The following is a 27,665-nucleotide window of genomic DNA, read 5'->3' as shown; positions in this document are numbered from 1 at the left end:
TCACAGGCGTCTGGGTTTCAAAGGATATTTGTGTGTGTGGCCGGAGTGCTGCGGCCGAGGGGGCGGGACTGAGCGCACAGCCGGGGGTAGGTGCGCTAGTGCGGTGCTGTGGTGCGGTGCGCTCAAACAGACCAGCCTCGAAGCACACACGCTGATACCGAAATGCGCCAAAACATGCCACGTCCGGGACAAGACGACGAATAAGACCACCGCGACAAGTCATATCACCGGAAGTGCACTCGTTCTAAGTGGAGCGCTTTCATTTTTTATTTTATTTTTGCTGCAACCAACCATCCTCCTCAATCCTCACTCCTCCTCCTCCTCCTATTCCTCCTCTTCCTCCTCCTCCACCTCTTCATCATCAGACCTCCTGCAGATGAGCGCCGTGTGTGCATGAAACGCTCATTGGCAGCTTCGACGACAAACGCGGACGATTGCGTGCGGTGGGTTTGACAGAGAGAGCGAACACACCCCTGGGCGCCCCTTCCACCATGGCGTTAACTATCTGCACGAGATTTACCGACGAATATCAACTGTTTGAGGAGCTGGGGAAGTAAGCAATCACTATTATTATTATTATTATTATCATCATTATAATTATTATTAATATCATCATCATCACCATCATGTTACGTCATTTCTGTATTAAAATGTCAGCATGTTACGTAATAGGCCGCCTTGGTTTAGGGACACAGATTCCTAGCCCCCCTCATCCCCCAAAGCGCGTGCGTAAATGGCTGTGCGTGTGTGCATGGAACATGAGGACGTGTGTGCGTGTCTGCGTGCGTGCGTTATTGCGCGCGCGCGCATGTGTGTGTTCTGGGGGCGGGGGAGTGCATGGCCATGTTTAATGCAGGGATGTTCAGTCGCATCCCATCCGATTTAATCCCTCATTTTATTCCAAGCTCTGTTTACATCGTTTGCTTAAACGTCTGACGTCACCAGCTCATCATGTACAGTGGCCAGTGTTTGCTTTGTGACATTATGGTGCCACTGCCAGTACGGCCCCCCAGATTCCAACTCAAGTCTGCATGTGTGGAATGGCCAGCTCTGGTGTCACACACCCATAAAATGAGAAAAAATATACATGATCCCATATCACCTATCCTCATGATGGAATTATTATTTTGTGCACAACAGCAAACATATCCAAGTGCATTTGTGGTCACTCGCTGGCTGACCTGCCCGGCATCCCTTGCTCAGTGCGGGTGAAGGCAAATGGAACAATCCCTCTCCATAACCACCATAAAGGCGAAAATCTTATAGTTCTTAGATTATAGTATTCAGACACAGAGTATCCTCTGTTTACAATGGAATTCCATGTATTGGCTAATTAGCCAGTGTACATTTTGGTGACATTTACGTTTGTCTAACAAGAACCTATGCTAACAGAGAAGTGAAGTCATAATTGTAAATATATCTATGGAAAATTCTTTGCGGCCTTGCCACTGCCTGAGTTTTTAGCAATATGCTTTTAAGGATGGACATAATACCAATAGGGGAGATGTTCATTGAAAATTTGGTTGATAGTGTGTCACTGGTTGATTATTAATCGTGTGTTGAAGCAATGGAGATAAAGTGGAGTGCACATGTTGTCTAGAAGCAGCAGAGGTGCTGTTGATTCATTTTTATTCTGCTCAGTTGGACAGCGGCATTGAAAGAGGAGTTCAGAACATTATGTTGAGATTCAACCATCATATTATGGTCATGCTCGGTACATTCATTGATTCTTAATATTCCTCACGGGAAATATAGTCAGATGCCTCTCTGTTGGTAAGGTGGTATTTTCAGGTCTTTACTCATAAAGGCTGAATTTCTGATTCAGGTTTATATTGGATTTTATTGGATTGTGAGGATGGATCGATTGACAATATTGCAATGCTGATTACCCTCAACACACCACTTGCACCTCAATTCAACTGTTGCAAATCAATACATTTCCAACCAGCATTTTTTATATCGTGATGCCAGCTGTCAGTCGTAAACACTCATCCAAGTATCTTAACACCTCATGGTATGCATTTGTCTCCATAGCGTTCCCTCATTTGAAAACCAAACCATTTGCTGTCAAGCCAAGCTCAGCCGCACACAGATGCACTTGACACTGCACTTGACAGTGAATCCGTGGGTAGACAAGTACAGGCGTTATGTAACATGTCACGCTTTGGACATTTTTTTTTTTTACCAAATCCCTTTTAAAATGGACGTAAGCTTTAGTGGCAAGCTGCTCACTTTACTGAATGTGATGCAAGTTTCCTACTACACTGTTGTTTGACTGCACTTGCACAATCACAACTGCAGGTTTCACTTGAGGTGTACGCTATCAGAATCCCTCCCAACAAACTCATCCACCAGTTTCTAATGACCCGTTCTGACGTTATGTGGTCAGAGGTTAGAAAAAGTGCGGAGGAGGAAAAAGATTGGATATGAAGGGGAGAGTGCACAGACCGAGACGGAGGATGAATAGCAAAATGCTTTGTGTGTGTAGAGCTGAGAGGAGCTGAGGCAGGCAGTCCTGTCCAAGGCTCCATTTAGAGATGCATCTCCCTCAAATATAGCTGACCTACTTTTTGGAGGTCTTCACACATGTGCCCCAATCATCACGACAGCATGCATTCGTCGCAATAATTTACAAACCACCTTTGTCTGGTCTCATGGTCTAAATATACCCCCGATGGGACATTGTGTACCTGAAGAGAAACGAGCTGCGCAACACCTGCAAAGCACACCTTTACGATGCTGAAATGCGACTGTAAATTATTTATTTTTAACTCAGCCAACTCAGAGGTGACCCCCCCGTCCCTTTTTTTCCCACCAGGGCAGATGAGGGCTGCTTCATAAAGTTTGACAGGTTCACTAAATCAAGTTTAACCTAATCCTACAGTTAATCTCTCCTGGTGTTATTAGCGTTTAAATGACATTACCCATTTATTTCCTTACTGGATTAGCAAAGTCACTGTCCATTTCTACAACTATTTTACCACTGTCATGAATCATACAATCTTTTTCACGAGACACAATAAACACAATAATCCCTTCACGAATCTAATGACATGTTTTTATTTCATATTGCAAGATTATTGTTGTGTTTGTGGTTTTCATTGCATCATATTCTTTCCTTCACGTGTTGCGAAACAAAGTGTCAGAAAAAACGCAGAGTAAGCTTTTAATGAAATGCAGTGCATTTCAACACCACTGCCAACTAGTGTGACACGAATATATAATACATACTGTTCAAATGTTACTTTACAATAGCTATGTTGCTAAAGATACTACAATAATTATGTCATTGACTAATTTGTCTGTGACGAACACAATATTGCATTTTGCACTTTTCTTTTTTTGCCTAAACCACATCACTCATTATTGTGACCGTTTTGTCCAGGGGAGCCTTTTCCGTGGTCAGAAGGTGCGTGAAGATCTCCTCCGGTCAAGAGTATGCTGCCAAAATCATCAACACCAAGAAGCTCTCTGCCAGAGGTAGGCTATGGACACAAACATGCGCAGTGGCTCTCGAGCAGGAGAACACGTCCCATGTGCAGCCGAGTTACGAGTGCATGAAGTGTGAATATTGCAGCCTCTGGATGATGGCGCTTTGGGATCTTGGAGTGTGTGTTTGTGGGAAGGAGGAGACACAAAATCATCATGATTCTTCACTTGATCATGTTTTTTTATATGACTTGGCGCACAGAAAAGGGCAGCGAATATAGTGTGTGTGTGTGTTCTGAATCGATTCAGAGCTCTGGCTGGTCTTGGCATCCCAGGGGTAGACCTCTCGCAAAGCCGACCCAGTTCTTTCAGGTCCGTCACGGTAATTGTAGCTGCTGGCCTGGTTGTCTGCAGGCTTTAGGGAAACATACGAACATACGGTACATACGTTGAAGTACGGGTATAGTCTTAGACTACATATTCACTTGGAGTGTGCAGCTCTCCAATTACAAGACGGTTCGATACGTGGGGTGTGTAGGATTCAAGAACAGTTTGTTTTAATGTCGAGCGATTCGATTTGGTTCGATTCAATGGCATTACGATTCGATTCATCGTGGTACGGCTCAGTCCGAGAGAGTATGATGCGATTTGTTGTCATTTTGCGGTATAAATGAAGTAGGTTACTGTAAATGTGGCAATAAAATGTTTTTATCCTTAACTGGGTATATTTTAAAGTGGAATGATTTTAATTAGCTTGACTTCTCACACCCTTGATCTGTTTCTTTTCCTTTAGATAGTCAAATTGAATCAAATGCTTCAAGTCACAATTATTCAGTAATCAATATCACAGAATTATAATGAACTGCTTTTGACTAATTAACTCTCATTATGGCTCTTGTTATGATAGTAATCAGGGATAGGCGAGGTATCAGTACCAGGATGATACCGGCTTTGTTTTGAGGTAAGCGGCTAAGCATGGAGAGTGCCAATACCAGCCACCGATACTTGAAGCAAAACAAAAATCAGAAAAAAGTGGTATTTGATCAACATGTCCATAAGTGTTGTGACATCAAAAACAGCACATCTGATCCAGATTTCAATTTTTATGTTTCAACTCCTTGACCATCAAGAAGATTCTCTTGCCCCTTTCGATATGTCTCCCGCCTCCAGCGTACGATTTGCATATTCCTTCCAAGACGAACATGTCACCATCTATTCCTGTCTTCATCCCCTTGTCACACCATGTTTCAAACGTCCTCTCTGACTCCACCTCTTTCTTTCCGCAACAATTTGCTCTTTCGCTCGCTCATGTGATCCTGGAGTGCTTCGCTGGTAATAGACACCTTTGCAGTAGGATCAGCGATCCTCCACATGCATGCTGGGAAAGATTTAAAAATAACCGCAAAGGGATACCTCACTACATATGCATTCAGCTCACACTCGCATACACACACTATAGCTCTGTTTTTTCCCCCCCTCCATTTGTGTGTACATAGCTGACATGCTAGCGTGTCAGATATGGTTTTACCCTCTTTCCGCGATAAGCCCTGGAGTTGCATTACCGATTCCCTTCTCTCTGGCAGGATCACGGCCCACCCCCACCTACCCTGACCCATTACCCCGGTGTGTTTGTGTGCCCAAGCATTTTTGTGTGTAAAGATAAAAAATTAAAAGAGGTTTAGTGTGGGATTGGTTGCAGGAAATCTTGCAATAATGCAGTGTGCAGTATCGTATGTGTGTGTGTGTGTTGTGGTTCGGGTTTTTTGCGTGCACGTGTCTTTCAATCTGCAATCCTGATTATGTTGCATTCCATGAAATCCAGCAGATGAGTCAATGCGTGAGCAGAATCCCTAAAAAAGAGAAGAAGCAAAGGCTAGGAGGATATAGGGGAGAATTTGAACATTACATTATATTCCTCACAGCATATCTGCGCTCTCTCTCTTATGCACGCATCAGTCACTGCGTCGCCGTCTGCCAGCTTTTGTCACTTCGTATTTGCTCGTGATGGGCAGGATGGGGCTCGTCCCGTGCATGCATTTGCAGTGCCTCGTCTGTTTATGATGCATATAAGTGTCCTCGTTTGTGTGTCTGTGCGCTGACTTCACTCCGTGGTTATGTGACCCTCTCAGATTGTCTCAGCTGTTTGTCCAGGCGATAAAGATGCTTTCACATTTGCCTTACTCACATGTAAATGTTGCAAAGCGTTGTGGGAGATGCACTGCTAATGACAAGGGAGTTTGCGATTTGAAAGATAAAGACATATCAGATGCAGGAACCCAACCAATATTACAGTTGTGAAAGTCTCATTAATAGCTTTCTCGATTCAACCAATGCTAATTTATTTGAGTGATGTTGAGAAGTCATACAAATAGAAATGGCCTGAATACCCCAGCCTCAATTGTACAGATGTCACAAAGATTGGTTCTCCTGCTTCTTCTTTTTCTCCTCTATCTTGTCATCTTACATGTCACTATGCGACTGCGCCTTTGGAATAAAAAAGGAGGAAAAGGAGAGACAGAAGTGATGGGTGGGGGAGAGAAAGTGGGGAGAGATTGGGGACTCAAATGACTCACAGCGTACTTGAAGCTAAAAATATATGTTGATTTTTCTTCTCTCTCTCTTGCTCTCTCTCTCGTTCACACACCCGCACGCGCACACACACTGCTTACTTGTCCGGCCAGCTGGATTTCAAGTATGCAACTGAGACTGAATCACAAATTGAAAGGAGAGCATTCGCTTTTGTGGATTTTTGCACATGGTTCAGTTAAGCAATTTCTAGACCCTAAGTTATTCGCTATTGAACAAACTAAATCAATACACTAAATAAATTCAATGAATTAAGAGCAAAAAATAGAGGACACCAAACACGGCTAAAATGAAACTAACATTCAAATATGCCATTCAAATCACAATGGAACTTATAGGAGTCCTTGACAATTGCAGAGACACCAAACACGGCTAAAATGAAACTAACATTCAAATCACAATGGAACTTATAGGAGTCCTTGACAACTGCAGAGCACGTGCTTCAGCGTTTTATTGTTTGGTGGAGCATCCAGAACACATTTCAATTTGGTAAGACTTATCTGTGCTAATATTACCATGCATACTTGTGCAGAGTGCTCGTACATACTTAGGCGGGTGATTTATTGGCTGGTCCATTGGTATTTATTGCTGTGGCTTAAAAGTAAACCACACCTCACATCCGTAGGAGGAGCCTTGAAACAAAGCCAGTAATTTTTACCTGTGCTTTAACTATCGCACACAGCATCAAAACTCTTGTCTTAGAAAATAAACAGGGTGTAAATAAAAATCCACCGATAGAACTGAAAGAAAAAGTTCGACCTCTATGTGTTTGGCCCGTTTGATTGAACCTTTGCCCTAAGCAATCACAGAACATCCTGCCCTCTCCTCCTTTTGATTTTCCTCTGCCGGTCGTGGTTCCGTACTTTTTAAAATCTTCAGTCCGGTCGCCCTCGCTGAGTGTTTAGTAGCGGCGGCATTCACAACAGTCCAGAGTGATCAAGTATTAATAGACTGAGGACATAGATATGACGATGCAGTGAATAGCACTCTCACCTCGCTCAAAGTGGGTCCCCGTAGAAGGCAAATGACGGATGGGTGGTCAATTACCATCTCAGAATAAGCTTGTGAAGACAACTTACAAGAGCCAAAACATGGGTGCACCTGCACAATCCGATTTATTAATAACAGTTTTGATTGGCCCTGTTTCCATTTCGTAATTGACATACACTTGCATTACATCTCATTACATTTGAAAAGTGTAGCGGGTGAGGATTGTGTTGGTTTGATTTATGGAGTGTTTCATTTGTAGTATTTGTCCCGTGAAAGTCTCGGTGGGGCTTGCACTATTTTTACCATTCATCCAGTGTGCGGCTGTGTGTGTGTTTTATGTGTGCCTCTGATGCATATGTACTGTACATTACAAGGCTCCCAATGGTCCTCTGGGGACAGTTTTATCTCTGACACCAGCCACATTTGGTTTCTCCTCCGAAGAGAAAGCAAGGGAGTAATCAGTCTCATAATTCCTCCTCTATTGGGAGCTCGAGGAGAGTGACAGCTTTTCATTGTCCCTCGGGGTTTCATTAGAACCGCCGGCTTCTGCGGGGCTAGGATGCAACCATATGGAGGAGGACTATTTAGTTGCTGGCAGGCAGAGGATTTCGCAGTTACCACACAACATCGTTTTCATTTAAACACTTAATTAAATTAAATGAAAGCAGTTCCTGATGCGTGTGACTTGAATGCTTTTTGGGAAGGGATGTTGACGTTAGCTTAGTTTTCAATAAATTATGAAATTGTTTATCAACTTCTTACTTGAAACCAGCTTACTATGTATGCTGTGTCATGCATTTATTTTATTTTTCTAAATTTTCAAAAGCCCCCGACTCATTAGTCTGTGCTTCCCTCTGCCAGGTGTTTGCTGTGCTTCACTTTGCATTTCTGTCTCCTGCTGGATTTCCTCTTGCTAACGCGTCACGTCAACTCGTGTTTTCTCTCACTAAATATGGTCACAAAGGACTCCCAGGAAGTCAAAGTACTATAATATCTTGCAATGGCAAAGAGCATGCGCACACACACACAGATACACACCTGCAGCTTGACACACTGCTGCAGTGCGGTTGCCAGATGCAAGAATCGATTTCAATTTGTGGATTTGGTTGTCGAGACGTAATTTGTATAAATGACCTAGATTAATTTAGAAGATCTCAAGTTCTGTTGAGTTTCTTGTATGCTCCAGACATTTATAACTACTATTTTGCACTGTTTACTGTCATCAGAATTTTGCACAAGTTGTTACAGTTAAAGATGAATGTGTTAGATTATAAACTCTTGTTTTGGGATTCTCTCTCTTCACTTGTGTAGAGTTTGATAGTTTTGAGCAAACTCTGTCGGCCATTTGCATGCAAGGCTGGTTCCACTGCAGAGAGAGGAGAGGAGAAGCCTGCCAGCTCTGATTGGACGTGGAGTTGCTAGACAACAGATGTCCAGCAGGCTGAGGGGTGGACTACCTGTGGACGATTGAAAGCAAAGAAAAAAGAAAAAACAAAAGCGAAAGCAGAAAATGATAGAATGGATTATGGAAGTTTCAATACGTGTCAAACATGCCAGAATTTCCTTTTTTCTATATTTACACTTTATTTCAGGAAGTGATTACAAATGTGAATGCAAGATTGTCTGCATTTGATATATTTTTCATTTTTGCCTTGAATTGGTACTGTTGATGACTAAATGTGGACAATTTACACTATATAACATTAAAAAATATGAATATACGTACATTTTGGACATAATTGTACACACTTAATGGCGTGTGTTTTTTTTTTCAGCAAACAGCCTTTAACACATGTAATAATTTACACTTCTCCCCAAAATTTTTTTAAAGTCATGCTAATGTTACACTAATTTAGAATAAGTTGCTCACATTGTCCTCACATAACTTCTCAGGTTGTGTTAGCACTCGCATCAGCGCTCTTGTTTTGTTTCACAGTTTTGTGCAGTGCTTGTGCATACTTTGCTGCACACTGAATTGATATTAGTATAACCCATTATTTTAACTTATTTTGCCAATGCGAGAAAGCTTTATTTACATAGCAAATTTTATACATAAGGTAACTCAATGTGCTTCACATTATTAAAAAGATATTTAATGTCTGACCAATGCACATTCATCGTGATCGATTAACATTTACCTTGAAAGTATATTCTCCTCATGACACTAGTGATTGTTAACAGTTGAGGAGTTCTGGGTTTGATTCTCGACAGTCCCCGTCCACCAGCCCATTGTTTGCCCGAACGACTGGATAGGTTATAGTTCCCCCACAATATTAATGAGGCGTGTAAGAGACAATGGATGGATAAAATGCAAAGGGATTTACAATTGTAGATGTAGTACCATTCCTAAGCTACATGGAAAGACATGAGGCTGTGATAGAGAAATTCCTCAGTGACCTTGCTTAAAGGGTTCCACTAATCATCCACTGATGTGATGACTGAGCGGCCCCATCTCTTTAGCCTGCCTGTGTTTGTCTTCTGGGCTGATGCAACATCCCAAACAACATCTCATTCCCAATGTTCTCAACGGCAAAACAGCATTAAGCAGGTCATTGAAAGTTAATCATTCTGTCCTCTCTAATTTCCTTTCATGTGGAAGCCAACATATGTCAAAATGTCACGCTATGCAATAAAAGAAATGGCGGCAATAAAATAAATTTGCACGGCACACATGTTGAGTGAAACACTTACAGCTTCTTTAATTAGAGGAATCACACGTTCATATTGAAAAGATAGGAAGCATAATGAAGGCAAGATTAACATAGCAGCTGGCACAAATCTGTCTCCTCGTCCATGGCTGGAGAATTTGTGCATTCTTGTTTTGACGGTGGTTTTAACTGCAATATTCTCTGCATTTCGCTGCTATTTTTTTTCCCCTTTCTGTGTGACAAATATATTTCACCCTGTCGCCCAACTTTACTGTAAATAAGCTACATTCTCAATTTTGCATGCTGCTCTGGGAAGATGCGGCACATAAACAAACACTAATGATGCCAAGAAGTCAGCTGGTATTCTGAGCTGAACTCATTAAAAAAATAGCAAGAAGAGCAGAGGAAGGAGTAAAAAAATAGGCGTCCTATTTTATTTTTTTAAAAAAAGAGAAAGAAAGTAGAACCCTCTGCTCTTTTTCGCTTTCCCTCCCTCTTTCTCTTGCTAGCAGTGTCCCGAGGCGAAGCTGTGAAGTGGGTCGCCTCAACACCGTGCTTCATCACTCATTTTAACCACAGCGCCTTCCAATCGTTTGTTCCAAATGGGAATCAGCAGATTTAGTTTTCCAGCAAAGTACACTCACGATTTCAATGGGTACGCTGTAACCACACACCCAATCCAAGAGCCGGATGAGAAATTAAGCCTTCATTAAAATAACACATGGACACTGCTTGATTTTTCTCTTTCCTTCTAATAAATGTATTTATTTATTACTTTTTTTCAGTAGTATATAACTGAATGCAGTGACATGCATGGTGCGTGGTGAGGTTCATGACTGGGGAGGCACTGACGTCGTAGCCTCCCTTGCCTCCTCTGACCGCACATCCCTGCCTCATACTTACCCCCCGAGTCGCTTTGACCCTTCGTTAACACCGCTAGGTATCCAGGTCAAGCCACTCAGGGCAGAAGAGCTGGGTATCAATGCACGCCGATCAGAGAGAACCAGCTGCCTTTCTCCTCCGATCAGGGTCCAAGAGCACTGGAGCCCGTCCTGACTAAGAAGTGCCTCCCCAGTGTTCTCCTCCCGGTTGTACCTATAAAATAAAAAAAAGGTTCATTCTTCTTGAGCATTCTTCTTTGTCCCATGTCAACGCACGACCTAAGGAGATGCTGGCTCCATTCCTCCAACTTTGCTGTTCTTCCTCCACCGCGAAGCTCCAGGGAAGTCCCAGTACCTAGAGGGAACTCACCTGTATTGCAATACCTGTGGAGGGAATGGCTGAAAAAGGAACCCTACTCTACATCGCCTAGGTCCCGGTGCATCCTCGGCCTAGTCACCTAAGCTGGACTAGGGGATGTGAGTAGTAGGGGTAACAATTTGGAATCTGCGCCAATTGGCCATTTAGGGTCCAACATTAACGTGTGTGGTGCAATGTGCTGTTGCATGAGCGAGGCTACCCCTCATAGAAGACTGAGCCTGGATTAAGGTCCTTCCGCTCTGGACCACCACACCCTGCGTGCTTTGTCCCTAGAGTCGGAACTCAGGGGGGCCGCATACGTACCCCCTGAGTTGCATTGACCCTTCGTTAACACCGCTAGGTATCCGGGTCAAGCCACTCAGGGCAGAAGAGCTGGCGATCAATCCTCCCCAATCAGAGTGAGAACCAGCCGCGGTGAACCGCTGCCTTTCTCCTCTGATCGGGGTTCAAGAGCACCGGAGCCAGCCCTGACTAAGCAGTGCCTCCCCAGTGCTCTCCTCCTGGTTGTACCTAGAAAAAAAAGCTTCTCCTCCAACTTTGCTGTGCTTCCTCCACCGCGAAGCTCCAGGGAAGTCACAGTACCTAGAGGGAACTCACCTGTATTGCAACACCTGTGGAGGGAATAGCTGAAGTCAGGGGGGCCGCATACATACCCCCTGACTCGCATTGACCCTTCGTTAACACCGCTAGGTATCCGGGTCAAGCCACTCAGGGCAGAAGAGCTGGCGATCAATCCTCCCCAATCAGAGTGAGAACCAGCCGTGGTGAACCGCTGCCTTTCTCCTCCGATCAGGGTCCAAGAGCACCGGAACCCCTGAGCACTTACACCCTGAGTCACCTTGACCCTTCGTTAACACCGCTAGGTATCCAGGTCAAGCCACTCAAGGTAGAAGAGCTCAGGATCAATCCAACCTGATCAGAGTGAGAACCAGCCTACAAAAGTATGCTCCTATCTTCTTCAGCAACCTCCTTTGTCCCATTACAACGCACGACCTAAGGAGATGCTGGATTTAATTCCTTCTACTTCCCCGTGCTTTATACACCACAAGGCCCCAGGGAAGGCGAAGGCCAACCTGTTGTTGTTGCCAGAGGGTCACTATTTCAGAAACTTCCTACACTCACGGTTCCCATTCATCCAGGTTCCTGATGGCTCCCTCTTGTGATTCCCTTGTGGCCTACCTTTCATTTACTCAGTTAGCCCAGGTAATTTGGATATACTTTCGAGCGGCCCTGAGCGTGGCTTTAATGGATTTTCGATTATTAATTAAAACCTATTTTAATATTCTCAACCCTGAGGAGTGTGTCTTCAAATACGGCTGCGTCCTTTGTCCCTGTTGAGTACAAAGTTGCTTATTCACTTCATACCATCCACTATCTTGCTATTTTACTTTTTTCATCCCCTACACTTTTGAACTCATTAATTTTAGTATTCAGCATTAAATTTTAGTTGGTCAATTACTGTTTACTGGTTTTGTACTTTTGTTTAAACTAAAATATCTAACTATCACATTTCATTACTGTACTTTAGTTTTGACATGTGAGGATCCCATTGGCAGAGTGTCCCATTTGCTGTGATCACTTCAGATCACTGCAAACTCCACAGCATCTTTTGTTGCCACCCGATCTTACCTCAAGGTCTTTATTTTGGGTGTCCCTTACACTCACGGTACCATGATTTTTCCAAAATGGCCACCACGCCGTCCGGTCACCCTCGGTGGCTATCCCTAGCATTGCGTCCGATTGAATTTCGGTTGGTACATTTATTTAGATTTTTTTAGGTAGTTTTTGGGGGGGATTTAATTCTGCTTTAAAAAAAAAAAAAAAAAAAAAATAGGATTAGGGTTAACCAAAATTAAATTCGAATCGGTCATTCCTTATTTAGAATATTATTGTAATAATTGCACATTCACAATATAAGAATACAATTGACGTGCGGTGACGTTCATGACTAGGGAGGCACGACTGGCAGAGGTAGCCAGCATCATGTGAGATGTTTAAGGCAATTATTATTATTATCATTATCATTATTATTGTTAAAATATGACTTGGGCCATTAGTTTAAGAATGTGAGAATAATATAGTTGCTTTATACAGTATTTGGGTTTAGATTTAGCTATCTATCCTGTCCACTTACTTTTTACTCAGATGTTTAGTCCATCCTAACAATACCTAATAATAAATACATTGCTAGAATGAATTGGCAAACATTATGAATCAATTAATGAACTTGTTGCTCAAGGGAGAGCAGTCAGTAACAGCTCACTTGAAGTCGTGACAGTAGTGAAGGTTGATGTGCACACTGCGGTGCTGTCTGTTAAAGGCCCTTTTCCAAGAACATGTCAGGTCACGTTATTTTGTCCAACACTTCAGTTCTGATAAGAGAAGAGCTACACAAGCACACGCACGCAACAATGCAGAGACTCTCGCTGTGACAACAATGCAGCCGACGCCACCTCAGATGATTCGGGAAGCCAATCACTGCACTAAAAATAACTCAGTGTTTTTCTGTTTGTGTCGCTTGTGTTTCTCTTTCAGATCATCAAAAGCTGGAAAGAGAAGCGAGGATCTGCCGTTTACTAAAGCACCCCAACATCGGTGAGCCGTGATTGCCGCCTCTCTGAATACATAAACGTTGGGGTGATTCCCAGTTGTGGTTATTCTATTTTGTGCAGCGAGCATGTGAGGGAAAAAAAAACACACACATGAGTCTATGTGTGTGCACGTCGTACCTCATGATGATTTATGTGTGCAATTTCTCAGCTGAGTCATCAAAGAGACACAGAAGCATCAAATCTTTGCTTCCTTATGAAACCTCATGAACCCAACGCCCCCTCTTTTTCCACTCGTACTGTCACGTCATAGCCCAAAATATATATTTATGTCATTTATCCAATCATTTTTTTTATGGTGACCAATATGACATCATTTCTTTATTTTATTTCCGTCTTTGAATTCCACTTCTCTCCACAGTGCGCCTCCATGACAGCATATCAGAGGAGGGCTTCCACTATTTGGTGTTTGATCTGTAAGTCGCCCATTTGTCACACCTAAACATTAGATTAGATTAGATTCAATTTTATTGTCAATGTACAGCGCAAGTACAGTACAGCGAAAAGAACTTTGACATCCAACCAGAAGTGCAAAAAGAGTAAAAAGTAATACATAAACATGAGTCTTTTATAACAAAACCATGGTGTTGTTTTTAGATATTCAAATGATAAATTCTTTAGGAAATTTAAAACCTAACCTAAAATAGATTATATGTTGTCTCATGTCCATCAGCGTGACAGGGGGTGAGCTCTTTGAGGACATCGTGGCCCGCGAGTACTACAGTGAGGCCGACGCCAGGTACTGCACACATTCTTCTCAAGCCGCCGTGCGTGTCTGGGGTTGCCTTTGCAGAAAACAACTGCGTGTGGGTCTTTGTGTATCACGTACGGTCGTCTCTTAGGTGTGATGCAGCTGCCTCTCCTCGGAGGCATGTCGGAGAGCTATTTATAAAGGTGATTAACGACGTATAGCCAACGGTATTAATCATACACTGCCTACTTCACCGTGCCAGCTATTTCTCCCGGGACCGGATGGGAGAATGAAGCACGGTATAAGAGTGTTCTTGCGCCGTAGCTTTTGGTTTGTCTACAATATCATACATAAATGTCTGATGAAGAGGAGATGATGAATTGCTTCGGGCTTGTTTCCTCACCCCGCTCTCCTCATCCTGTCCTTGCCATACTACATAGAGTAGTGTATTATTATATAACATATGCTTATTCCTGGTCTCCTTCTGCCCTCAGCCACTGCATCCAACAGATTCTGGAGAGTGTCCATCACTGCCATGTTAATGGGATCGTCCACCGGGATTTGAAGGTTTGTATGTCCCCTCCCCTTTCGTCCTTGGTTACTGTCTCCACTGTCTGTAACAGACATTTATATTCAAAGAGACAGTAGGGGCGGAACAACTTTAAGAGGTACTGTATTGTGTGAGATTGCCACTTTGCTGCTGATGTGCACTTGCACAGTCGAATGAGATCCAGCACAGGCGCTCTACCAAAAAATTTGGCTGTGTTTTTATGTTAATTGTTTTAATTTTGGCATTTACTTGAAAGGTATTTATAGTTAAACAAGGCAACTCAAATCCAAGTCTTTTTCTTATTAGATTGTGCTGATATCTAATGCAATGGCGGCTGACTGTATATCGTCAATACACTGGCCGTAAAAAACAATCCTCATCTTAATTTAAATAGACTCGATCACACAAAGATCCCCTCTTTAGTTTATTTATTTAAACTTTAATCATTTTATTTGTTTAACCAGAGGATTCAATGTGAAAAATAGCACGTGACTTTTTTTTTTTCTCTGTCCTTCTCATTGTTAACTTATTTCATGTATTTCCATCCATTCAGTCATTCATTTTCTATTTCGCACATCCTCAATACGATTGCGCACGAGTTGGAGCCTATTCCAGTTGACTTTGAGCCAGAGGCAGGCTACACCCCGGACTGGACACCCAATCACATGGCACATACAAACACTCAAATTCACAAATACGGACAATGTATCCTGTTTACTTCCCATAGCTTACAATTTTTGGGAATGTGAGTGGAAGCCGGAGTAACTCGGAAGAAACCGTGCTCTACCGTACTACCAGTTAAATAACTGAATAAAGATATTTTCCCCACATTTATTTACAAGAATTCAGCTATTTGCTATTTGTTTCTTGATTGGTCACTCTTGGTTCAAGACATGTTCTTGTCAAGATAAATAATAATATGATTGAATTACGAGCTTTATCGCATTTCTTTGTTAAGGCTGGTGTCTCAATAGCAGCGCTGGAGTGACAGGAACAGGCGCAATCACAAATCAGGACCGCCATTTGCATAATTATGTAAAAGCCATGCTGTGATTTGAATGATTTTCCTTGGTCATGAATATTCCAACGCTCGTCTGCATGCTTAAAACCTCCCGCGGGGTGGTTGTATGTGAAGGAAAGAGGCAGCCAGAAAGCACTCGTGAATATGTTCTAGCAAGTTCTGAACATGTACGACAGGAAACAGAATGATGCCGAACGGCCGTTTTCATCCACCAATTTGCACTTGAAGATTTCAGATGCTTTTTAATTCGGCATATTATATAGTAGACATGTCCATTTGTCCTTTTGAGTCCCAAGTCTGTCTTGTCAGTTTCTTAGGATGTCTGTGCTTAGAGTCTGTAAATGTTAGAAAATGTATAATTCATGATACAATGCTGTCTAAAATGGCCTGAGGTTGAAAAAGACCTTTTCTGCATCTGTATCTGCGAAGAGGTAAAGTTCAGTTAAGCTTAATGTGGTGAACACTGATCCCGCTCATGCTTCTTACATGGATGAACTGAGGGATGGCAATAAAAATCGTGTGATAACTGTGTGACAGCGTAACCCGACAAATAATTCTCACAACACAGTTGAGTTTTGTGTTGCTCCTATCACATTCTAGTTGGCACACTCAAGTGACCATTCCCATCTTGAACATTACAGAGCGTACAGATTTTGGTATGGTACACAGCTTTTGACAGTGGAAATGCAGATAAATTGGTGCGGACCTGGCATTGCGCTTCACGGGAAAGGAATGACCAAATTTGGAGCTGGGACATGCTTAGTTCCTGGTCACTGTACCATTCACAATAGCCCTGTGATTTGCCTGTGTTCAGTACAGAGTGTAGTCCCCCTTACGCCTTCAGGCTTCAGTTCATCACAACCCTGAACAACATAAACGGCAGAAGGGAGTCCCCCAAGGCACCGGTTTAAGACCATTTTAGTTATTTCACCCCTAATCAATTAGGATTTGGTTGGACTGATCTGGTTTTAGATCTGTGTCTTGGGGCCTCTTGCGAGGGTGTGTGACCTCTCACCTCTAACCTGTTTGACTCCGCCCCCCTGCAGCCTGAGAACCTTCTATTGGCCAGTAAGCTGAAGGGGGCGGCTGTCAAGTTAGCTGACTTTGGGCTGGCTATCGAGGTGCAGGGGGACCAGCAGGCATGGTTTGGTGAGTATTCGCAAATCAGTTCTCCAAACTGACTCATTTGTTGCTTTGTCACAGTTTCAGTAGATCATTCTTCATATCTCTGCCATTACTTTATTTCACTCCTCCAGGCTTTGCTGGTACCCCAGGGTACTTGTCTCCTGAGGTTTTGAGGAAAGATCCATATGGGAAACCAGTGGATATGTGGGCCTGCGGTAAATAAATTGCTGTTTGTATAAATTGAAGCAAGCCTCAGTCATTTTTAATTCTACAATATGAACATAATACGCAAAAACAGACCTCCAGAGTTTTATTGCATCGGTCTAATGTCACCGGGCAGTCATTTATGTGCTCTTTGTGTATTAAACCTCAATTCTCATACCACCCCAGGAGTGATTTTGTACATTCTGCTGGTGGGCTACCCTCCATTCTGGGATGAAGACCAGCACCGCCTTTATCAACAAATCAAGGCTGGGGCCTATGACGTAAGTGTAATTATACGCTCCTAAGCAGACACACACACACAGCGAGACTACTTGGTGGGAAATATATCATTTTGGCATTGATAAATATTATTGAGATACATTTTTGAACATGTTTGATTTAATTATCTTTACCAGTGTACTCCATGTTTATTACTTCAATATCGTCTGACAGTTCCCATCTCCCGAGTGGGACACCGTAACCCCTGAGGCCAAAGATCTGATCAACAAGATGCTAACCATCAACCCCAGTAAACGCATCACTGCCTCAGAGGCCCTCAAACATCCCTGGATCTGCGTATGTGTCACATTAGCACAGGCGTAGCTTCGACTGTTTGATTTGCCCTCATAATTCTCCAATTTTCCTCCTCCTGTAGCAACGATCCACTGTAGCTTCCATGATGCACAGGCAGGAGACTGTGGAGTGCCTGAAAAAATTCAACGCCAGGAGGAAACTCAAGGTGAAACATCTGGCGAGACGGGTTCTTTCTATTTTTGCCATGCTGTAGCCATCTTTGACTGCTATCTCTATGTCTTTGACCCTCAAGATGCCTCTAACATATCATAAAAGTATAATGACTCACTTTCTGAAACCCTCACATTGCAACACTCTTTTTTTCTCGCTGTAACCTTCTAATCAGTCATCCTATCCTCTTCTCCCTTCCTACTGTTATCATCGCCTGCCCTTTCTTTCCCTTCTTGTCACTGCAGGGGGCCATTCTGACCACTTTGCTGGTCACAAGAAACTTCTCAGGTATGTCTCCTTCAGTGTGCTGTTCAAGGCCTAGATAGAAAGTTAAATAATATATAATAAAGCACCTTGGTCATTGCCTACTTCAATAGTCTATATCAGTAATTTCCAACTACTGAGATCATCAGATTATTTCACGGACCATATTAAATAGTTTATTCTAATAGTACCATGTGTTGATAGATTTAGTGCTATTATGCTAGGTCAGTCATACTAATTTCACCATAGTCCAAGTGTCAGCAAATTCAGATTTACTTTCTTGATGTTCTGTCAGTCTGATTGAAATTCAATCAAACCTTTGAACTAATAAGTTCAAAACCTCATTTGGAAGGCCCTCGATCAGTTTTTTTTTTTTGTTTGATTATGTACTAAGATGATCTTGACCAAGATGCCATACATAAATAGTTTCTTTATCATCTCGACTTAAGCTCTACTCCATCTGTGATGTAACCTGTTCCTGTTTTTTTTTTTTATGACATTTCAGTTTTTTTCTATCTTTCTGTCTTTTACTTGCATGCTCTCTCTCTTTATTCTACTTTAAAGTGTCAAAGCATTTGTGTCACTTTTAATTCATCATTTTCTTCCTTTTTTTTTTTTTCCAAATTTCTTTGCTTTTATTTGGATTGTGGTTTCAATTTGAGGTAAGAATTTTTCGGGAAGCAGGAATGGGCCTGATCAATTTGTTACGTTACCCGTACTTTTTCCCCCCTCAATCCTAACAGACAATCCCTTAGAGTATGCATGGAGACAAAATGATTGACTGGTTAAGGCACTGCACGCTTTGCAAAAAGGCTATACTGTATGTGATTAAAGGAAAATCTTTAGCCGAATATAGCATGCACTTTTAAGACGCTCTTCCAGCTCTGACAAATGTCACTGTCGAGAATAAGAGCATGCTAATGTGAGTGCAAATCACCAACTTATCACTCCTGCGGGAGCCTTGAAACTCATCACTTGCTAAATACACCCAATCCACTATACAGCCATGTGATTTAATACCTGGAAAAAAAATACCCGCATCAGAAGTAAATGCTGCTTGGATTTGAGATTTTTGCAGTTGATTTTGTATCACACCGCAATGTACTGATATGCTTGCTGCATGTTAGAAAATATTGACGCTCCACATCGTTGTATTGTCACTTTTGCGCTGAAGTTTGTTTTCTGTGTTTTTCACCCACAGCAGCCAAGAGTTTGCTGAATAAAAAGACAGACGGCGTTAAGGTGAGTGGCTAATACATAAAGTGAAGTGGAAGCTTTGTTTCGTGCATAATTCTGATGGAACGTTTGGTGTCTGAGGAGCATCAAAGATAATTATTATGCATTGTGCACTTAGCGACATCATCATTCAGGGAAAGTCACGCCAGGCGGCGGGCGACCGTTATTTATTTGCTTGATTTCACAGTGGTGACGCAGACAACATTGGCTGAGGTACATTTCTTGTAGGATCATCCCTTTCTTTTCTTCTCCTGGTCGCACTCTAGATGACAATATTATCACGCTGCAATGTCCATTACGATGGGAGGTAATCCATCATCCATGTGACCTCATCCCATTACAGCAAAATCAAACTAATCCTCAGACAAAAGTAGAAGAAGCACCGAGTAAAAAGGACTTCCACCAAAGGATGCGTATCATGTAATTACTCATAAGTCGACTTATTTAAAGTACAGTACAGATCATTCTTTGTCATTCTTTCCCAATATGAGACACAGGTTGATCTGGGCTTTGTTCTGATTTCTAAAAACTTTTTCCCTCACGAATGAATTGGAAATCGATACATCCTTTTGAGAGACAAAATGTTGCCGTTTTAAGATTTTCGTTACTGTACATGGAATGTTTTAGATAACCCTACGCATGTTCAACCATCATAAATGTGTAAAAAAAAAAAGTCAACTGCGAATTATAATCAGAGATAGCTTTGCATCTATAGAAATATTTTTTACGCTGATTTCACTTTTAGTTTTTTTAATAGAACATCAGGTATATGTTTTTTTTTTGGTACAATATGGATTGTAATTTATAGCTATGACATTTCATCGTAGGAACCACCTAGGATTGTTTTTTTGTATGCAGATACACAAAGCTTTATAACCACGGTGACAACGTTGGATATTTCCACGACAAATTTTAAGATACATTAGTTAGGCCAATCATGTGCTCAGGTTGTATGTGTGAGTGTGCACGGGCGTGTTTGTGTGCGTGTGTATGAGTGTCATATTCCCTCTACACTGCCCCCTTGCAGGTAAACAACAAAGCAAACACAGCGACCAGTCCTAAAGACACTGGCCCCGCCCCTGCACTGGTATTCACACTCACCCGCACCCACACCTTCATCCACTAATGTGTGCATTTCATAAGGAGTCAACCTTTCTCATTCCTGAGTGTGGATGAGTTCACCTTTGTCTCGCGTCATTTTTTTTATGTTGGATCTCAAACTTCCTCGTGACCATTTCACTTAACACACAGTATACATTATATGTCTTGTCATCAGGTCTACCTGCATCTTTTAATGAGACTCAATACATGGACTACATCTAAAATGGATAATCAAAGATTGAACGAAGTGCTCATCATCTAACAATAGTTGTGGTTTAGAACTGTGATGTTTTAAAAAAAAGGAGGTGTTGCTGCCATTAGGTAATTGTTAGACATAAACCAAAAACAAAACAGTAAAATCATGAACAAAGTGAGTGTTTCTATAATATTATGGAAAAGGTAAAGTACCAGTGTTATAAGAATAAAGTGACTACAAATGAGAATCTAGATTAGTATTGAATTATTATTTTATTTAGTCTATTAATGGATAAATCAGATTTTTAAAGGTATGTTTTAATTTGTAACTCTTCATCCAAAAATAGGACATTTTTATCTATTTGACAGCTCCGAAAATGCATAAACGTGATTCTTTTACTGGTTCGATTGGTAACAAAAAATCGATCATTGTTTGCCAAACTTAAGCAGTTGTTTGTAAATGTTTTTATTGTAATTCAACATAAATCAATAATCAGTCTACTTTCATGGGGACTAAAGAAATCTGAGAATATTTCATGTCAAGGCAGTGAAGTTCTGACAATTTGCACAACTGTAGGTCTCTGAACGATTAATTGATTATAAAATAATTATTTCTTATTATCGATTAGTCGATTAATCGATTAATTGTTGCGCCGCTATGATTTTCCTCCAACCTACCGTCTTATTATGATGCGACACAGCCATCGTAAAATGTTGTTAAATGAACAGATGAAGAATTATCCTCTCTGTAAATTCACACCAATGAATTTTGATACAGTTCTTGTATTGGAGCTCATATGAATTTAAAATTGTAGCTCATGCTGCAGCCTTTTCACTATCCAGGGTCATTAGATGAGGGGCAAAAATGTGTCGGTCATGTTTGGGCTATCCCTGAATGAAATAGCTTTTATGGCTGTGCCACATTTGAATGAGAAAAGCATGCATGTCGGACACTAAGAAATTACTCCTTCAATCAAATTTGAAATCTGTAGTCTACCTCAAAAGCACTTTTCTCTGAGAGAATGCCTCTTCTGTTGTTCCACTCCATTCACATGCACCTACACATGCATGTAATAATTCAAGGTCATATATGTCAGCACTATCGTCATCAGTGTCTGCATGCAATTCATGACAAGAAGGCATGTTCCGTGATTGCTGCTGTTTAAGCGTGTCCCCAGTTGGCGTGTGAGGATGTCGGCTCGATGTGCATTCCCTAATGGTTTAGTTCTATGTCTGTAATGTGATTGGTCAAGCATATTGGGTCACACGACCGCCATTCTGCATGACGTTAAGACTCTGTGCTCTGCTCCTGTTGGTGTTTGGCTGATGACGCATGAACATTGGGACATCACTTTCTTGCTCTATGTTCTCTTCTGTGTTAAAATATAAACGCATACATGCACGCACGCACACACTAATGTTGTAATCTAGTGTAATCTGGGTTAGTGATTAGAAGGTCAGAGTTGGCCAGTGGGAGGGATTCTACAAAAGCCAAGACATTTTTGATTAGATGGATGGAGAGAATAGATAGATAGATAGATAGATAGATAGATAGATAGATAGATAGATAGATAGATAGATAGATAGATAGATAGATAGATAGATAGATAGATAGATAGATAGATAGATAGATAGATAGATAGATAGATAGATAGATAGATAGATAGATAGATAGATTTGAACCTCACAATAACTACTACTATAAAAATACAGTAATCATTAGGAACACAATGTACAACATCAAATCCAAAGTCATCTATTCTTTCACCTTTTTGTTTTAATAGCTACAAAGATTCTGTAGTATGTTGATGATGACACTGATGATGATTAAGTCACACATTGTCTCACATGCTCTTTTTAGGAACCACAGACGACTGTGATCCACAATCCTGTGGATGGAAACAAGGTAACATTTTAGACTTGATTTCAAAATATAATTTGTGTTGTTTTGGGCTGTTTTTAGAAAACAAGACAAAAAAGTCAAGATTTGCAGATTAGCATGATAGATGACTGTGAATCGACACAGACACAAAGAAAAACACATTTTGAATCCAATTTCTGAATGTCCACTGTTATTATTAATGAATGCTATTTTTATTGCTTAGGAGTCCATTGAGAGTGCCAACACCACCATTGAAGACGAAGACGTTAAAGGTAAGACAAGTTGTCAGTGGTTCACACCTACACAGCCAGTCCGCAGCCGTACGGGTGACGCGGATATTTCCACTAGGTGCTTTCCTTTTTTTCCTTTTACCAATCAACAATGAAAGCAAACTGCACCTTGTTTCCTTTTGGCAGCAAAATGCATACTTTCCCTTCCTCCAACTGTCATGCCACTCCTTATTTTCTTGCAGATGCAATAACTTCAGTTTTGCATATTTTTGCAACATTTTGTCTGTCCTTATTGTTTTGTCAAGAATATAATTTTTCTTCCCACATAATCCTTATCTACGCTTTCCTCACACAAACACACACGCACACTCTCCACCCAACCCCCATGCAACTTCTTTCAGCCCTTCGTCTGGGCAGCTTAGTGAGCGGTATCTTGAGCTCTAAGAGCCGTTCCACACAGATGTCAGAGTCAAGGCAGACTCCCACCTCCTCATTTCAAAGTAAGTCCCTCTGTTGTGATGTGATGGGGAGGGAGGATGCGCCACCCGGTTCCTCTTGTGTCACCCGGCCTTCTACTGGAAGAAAACTGCTCAATATAAAGTGCCTCAAAATGCCACCATGTTCCTCCTTTTGAAAAATCTGATTAAATGTTAATGATTTATGATCTATGTCAATTCATCAATCTTCCACATTGATTTTTTTTTTCTTCTCCAAATTGATTTGGATGACTTGCATTGCTTCCCAGCTTCATTCTTGTGTGTTGTGGTTGAAGAAAAATTGCATATGCTTTCTGGCACACCCTACTCTCCTCTTTCCCTGACATTAACTGTTATATATTCTGTGCTAGTATATACAGTATTTTCCACCTTATAATAAATGTTTTTTTTATTGCATGAAATAAGTCATGTTTTTAATATTCCCCAGCCTGCACCAATAACACTAAAGGTAATCCAACATGTTCCTTAGTCAAATAGTTCGTTTTGTTCATTTTGTTGGGTGAAAGGAATTGTCAATTCCAGACCCCTGTGTCATTATTAGCCATGGGAGGCTTTCTGATTTGATATTCACATGAGGAACAACAGAGATTTTTGTTTTAAGTGCCTTCCATTTCTAATATGTTTTCGAGTAGACCATCATCTGAGGCAGATTAGATATGAGATGCAAGTGTATTTGCCTGCTCTCAAATCATTTCACTACAGTTTGATGCAGTCGTGGTTTTCTTGTGATCTTCTGTTGCAGCTCGTAAACAGGAAATTATTAAAGTCACCGAGCAGTTGATTGAATCTATCAACAATGGAGACTTTGAGGCTTATGCGTAAGTCTTTTCTTTCCAGGCCTTGCACAATCATGATTTGTTGAGTGTCCTTTGCTCATTCTTCAGTATTCTCCATAACAGGAAGATTTGCGATCCCGGTCTGACTTCCTTTGAGCCCGAGGCACTGGGCAATCTGGTGGAAGGACACGACTTCCACCGCTTTTACTTTGAGAATGGTGAGTTCGCAGATATAAATGATGATGACCTTTTAGCGGTACGAGTCGCTGTCTCGAGATGACAAACTGCATTTTGCTCAACATGTAAATTAAACAGACCATTAAAGTCACAACAGTGAAATATGTCGTAAGCAGGTTTTACTCAGGAGTGCCAACTAGCTGACCCATCTTGCAAACCAAAAGCATATTGTTGGCTCTGTCACTATTCCTTCTAATCAGATCACAGCTCCTGCAGGTATGCTAAGATCTTGGGAACAAAATCCCTGAAGAATAATGACTGTTGCTATAAATGGTGAAATGTCTGCAGCCGAGGTAAAAATAATTCAGATAAACTGGTAATGTCCCAGAAACCTCAATGGCTTGACAAGCCAACGTCAACATAATACTGAATAGAGTTCTTCATTTTCCCACATCAAGCTGGCAACCGGTGATTTCTCAATAATCACAGCTGCATTTGACATGAGGCTTGCCGATTGAACTATTGATCAATCAATTAGCAGTTTCCGTAGTGTGTCACCACTGACATTTGTTCTCACTGTTCGATTTGCAGCCCTGTCTAAAGGGAACAAGCCAGTGCACACCATTCTCTTAAACCCACACGTTCATCTGATCGGGGAGAACGCGGCGTGCATCGCCTACATTCGCCTGACCCAGTACATGGATGGCAGCGGCATGCCACGCACCATGCAGTCTGAGGAAACCCGTGTGTGGCACCGCCGTGATGGCAAGTGGCAGAACATCCACTTCCATCGTTCCGGCTCACCCAGCATCCCCTCTCAGTAAGAAACACTCACTAGCTTCCAAAACAGCAGGGAAAAATTTTGTTTTTGCTGCCCTCCAGTGACACTTTAGCTTCAAGACACCCTATATTGTAATTTTCATCCTTTAATCCATTAAAATCATAAGAAAACATATTTAAAAATAATTTGATTTATTAATTTCAATTGTAATTTTATTCTGCTCCATTTAGTCTCCTGTGTGCTGCCAGGTCTTCATTACAAATGAAAATATATTCTCAATTTGTCATGAAAGGACTGGAGCTGGGCGACCAAATGCAGCTTGGACCAGGGTTTATTGAAGAACTCAAAAGACAGACTAGCGGCTTGACTAGGGACAAGACTAAAACAGACCAGACTGGAGACTAGAAACAAGAAGATGAGAGACAAGAACAATCCGACAGGGAGTGACACGCAGACAGGCCGCAAATGCATGATAGGTAACGAGAGGCCGGTGACGGCGATTACATAGATTGTGAGCACCGGAGGGGAGGGGCGAGCACACAGACACGTGAACCAAAACTATGACATTAAAACAAGGAAACAAACTGTGACAGATATTGTTTGACACAATTGCCTTACCTTGATAAATAAATGTTTAATCAATGGAAACCGTAATGACAAATGAAATGACAACATGAAATTCGTCCTTTTTTAAAATATTTTGGAGACATACATTACTCACCCATGGTGCAATGGTGATAAGCTTGAAGAGCTTGAAGAGCACAAACACGCACGTCCTTTTCCAGTTCTATGATCATCAGCACGTGAGGCGGCAGGGTTTTTCTTCTTCTGAAAATTGTGGTCAATGAATTGGGCCTCAGGGAATTTACAATTGGGAAATTCCACATTAGCCTTTGCTTAGGTCCACATTTCCAGTTAAACACAAAGTGTTTGCACATTCTACAAAGCAAGTCGTAGTGCTTCCTGTATTTGTATGTTTGTATTTGCACTACTTGATGCTCTCGCTCTATGTGATTTCCAGTTAATGGAACATGATGTGGTTAAAAAAAGAAAGAAGAACATCCCATCCCATCAGCAAATGTGTGAGTAGGGCAGTTAAGCCAACCAGTGACGACTGCTCTGCGACCTTTGACCCTCTAAAGACATGGCACAGGACACAAGTATTAATACTACGTTTTACAGTTATGGCATTTAATCAATGGACTTCATTCGTATTAAACCACCTGCGAGTGGCTGCACACAGTATTAGGACATTATGAAATGAGCATATGAGCAACTTTTTTTGTTTTGTTTCGTTTTTTAAAATGTTTTGGTATGCATTTAAAATATATCAGTTTGAAATCAACTGCTGTAACCTCTTCTGGAAATTTATTGTGTATTTTTATGTGTATTTCTGTGCGTGTAAAACAAAACAAAAACAATTGGAAAGATCCGAATGTTCAAATTGAGCTTGCTTTAGTTCTGGTGATGTATATATACATTGTGATCGTTGAAGAAAACAAAAACAAATGTTGAAAGTGCTATTCTTGCTATCAGAGGAATTAATAGTTTATGTCAAATCCAATTGACAAATTATATTTGTGTTTGCTATGAGCTATAAGTCATACTGTTCCAATTGTCTGACTTCAACATGTAATACTAATTTAAATGTAAAGCAAGCAGAGCTTACACTTTGCATTGGAATATGTTTGCCTTTATATCAGTGATATAAGAAATACGAGAATGTAGCATATATGTAATATATGAACATCCAAGACTATTGTGTAGTGCATGGGGGGGGGGGGAAATAATGAGTAAGAGCATATGAAACTATAATATCTTCTGTTTGAGTTGTGACTCACTGACTTGTTTGTTAATGTTGTGCACCAGTCCTGTCCCAAACGATTCTGCTGTCCTCCAGTATCATGGAACTATTGTAAAAACAAGAACACAACAAAGTTCAAAGCTGCGTATCGAATAGGAAATGTGGAGAAAAGAAAAAGGACAAAAAAAAAAGCACCTCTTGCATTTTGTATAAACATGTGTAGGAAGTTAGCTCATTTTTTCATAATGTTTGTACTTGTGTATTGTATGACCGTACGTAAAGGGTTTTCTGTTGTCATTTTTTCCAGTGTGTTACATTGCCAATTGCACGGAGATGATGACAAAGAAGACAAAGCAGGCATCTTCACATGAATTGTCAACTTTGCTAAACTTGCATGAAAAATTTTCAAGGTGTAGCCAGACGACATGTGAGCAATGTTTTCCTTGAGCATTACTAGTAGGACAACACCCGTGCCCTTATCATCTCATGGATTTGTCTCGCTCTATTTTTTTTTTTTTTTTATTGGCAAAATACAGAAAACCTTCCTTTTGATGAAGCGTACGATGTCAATTCAATGCACAGCTCCTTAACTGGTTTGGAACTGTTGCCGGCACGGCAATGGATGGCTTATGATGTATAAGAAGTAAATAAATGAGCTTAACAGTGTGATCCTGTAAGGGTTTTTAGTTTTGTTTTTTCATCCCAAATACAGTTTTTGCACAATTTAATATTTTACATGAAAAATTTCCCCATTCATTCAACTCTTCAACATCACATCAATACAATTCAATACACTTTGAAACTAGTCATTTTTCACACAGATGATATTCTGCAGATAGAATAACTGACATTATAGAATGTTTTC

The 27,665-nt window shown here is 41.2% G+C and overlaps 1 protein-coding gene across 11 annotated transcripts; it reads left to right on the top strand.

Annotated features, from left to right (window-relative positions):
* The first annotated feature begins 91 nt into the window (after positions 1 to 91).
* On the top strand, positions 92 to 27,469 carry camk2d2 (calcium/calmodulin-dependent protein kinase (CaM kinase) II delta 2). 11 transcript variants are annotated; one of them, XM_068650813.1, is made up of 22 exons: positions 93 to 553; positions 3,386 to 3,480; positions 13,449 to 13,508; positions 13,884 to 13,938; positions 14,196 to 14,261; positions 14,708 to 14,780; positions 16,831 to 16,933; positions 17,041 to 17,124; positions 17,300 to 17,394; positions 17,567 to 17,689; positions 17,769 to 17,852; positions 18,103 to 18,145; positions 19,326 to 19,363; positions 20,385 to 20,444; positions 22,515 to 22,559; positions 22,759 to 22,807; positions 23,167 to 23,265; positions 23,690 to 23,710; positions 24,005 to 24,080; positions 24,162 to 24,256; positions 24,807 to 25,035; positions 26,018 to 27,469. In XM_068650813.1, the coding sequence occupies exons 1-22, from the start codon at positions 492 to 494 to the stop codon at positions 26,019 to 26,021; spliced, it is 1,659 nt and encodes a 552-aa protein (XP_068506914.1). In that variant the 5' UTR covers positions 93 to 491; the 3' UTR covers positions 26,022 to 27,469. The 11 variants fall into 11 exon arrangements, with proteins under 11 accessions (XP_049577594.1, XP_068506914.1, XP_049577593.1 ...); XM_049721636.2 differs by having other exon boundaries at positions 19,323 to 19,363; XM_049721637.2 differs by lacking the exon at positions 26,018 to 27,469 and having other exon boundaries at positions 92 to 553; positions 19,323 to 19,363; positions 24,807 to 25,039.
* The last annotated feature ends 196 nt before the right edge of the window (positions 27,470 to 27,665 follow it).

The sequence above is a fragment of the Syngnathus scovelli genome, chromosome 5 (genome assembly GCF_024217435.2).
Source record: "Syngnathus scovelli strain Florida chromosome 5, RoL_Ssco_1.2, whole genome shotgun sequence".
NCBI classification, from domain to species: Eukaryota; Metazoa; Chordata; class Actinopteri; order Syngnathiformes; family Syngnathidae; genus Syngnathus; species Syngnathus scovelli.
Note: the sequence above shows the minus strand (reverse complement) of the source record. Positions and strands in the feature narration are given on the sequence as shown.

What these genes read in the sequence shown, in the direction of transcription:
- camk2d2 (XM_049721636.2), top strand. Translation starts at nt 492, where the DNA reads ATGGCGTTAACTATCTGCACGAGATTTACCGACGAATATCAACTGTTT. An exon ending in TGAAGACGAAGACGTTAAAG is followed by an intron (nt 22,808 to 23,166) that starts GTAAGACAAGTT and finishes AACTTCTTTCAG; the next exon opens with CCCTTCGTCTGGGCAGCTTA. An exon ending in TCCCACCTCCTCATTTCAAA is followed by an intron (nt 23,266 to 23,689) that starts GTAAGTCCCTCT and finishes AATATTCCCCAG; the next exon opens with CCTGCACCAATAACACTAAA.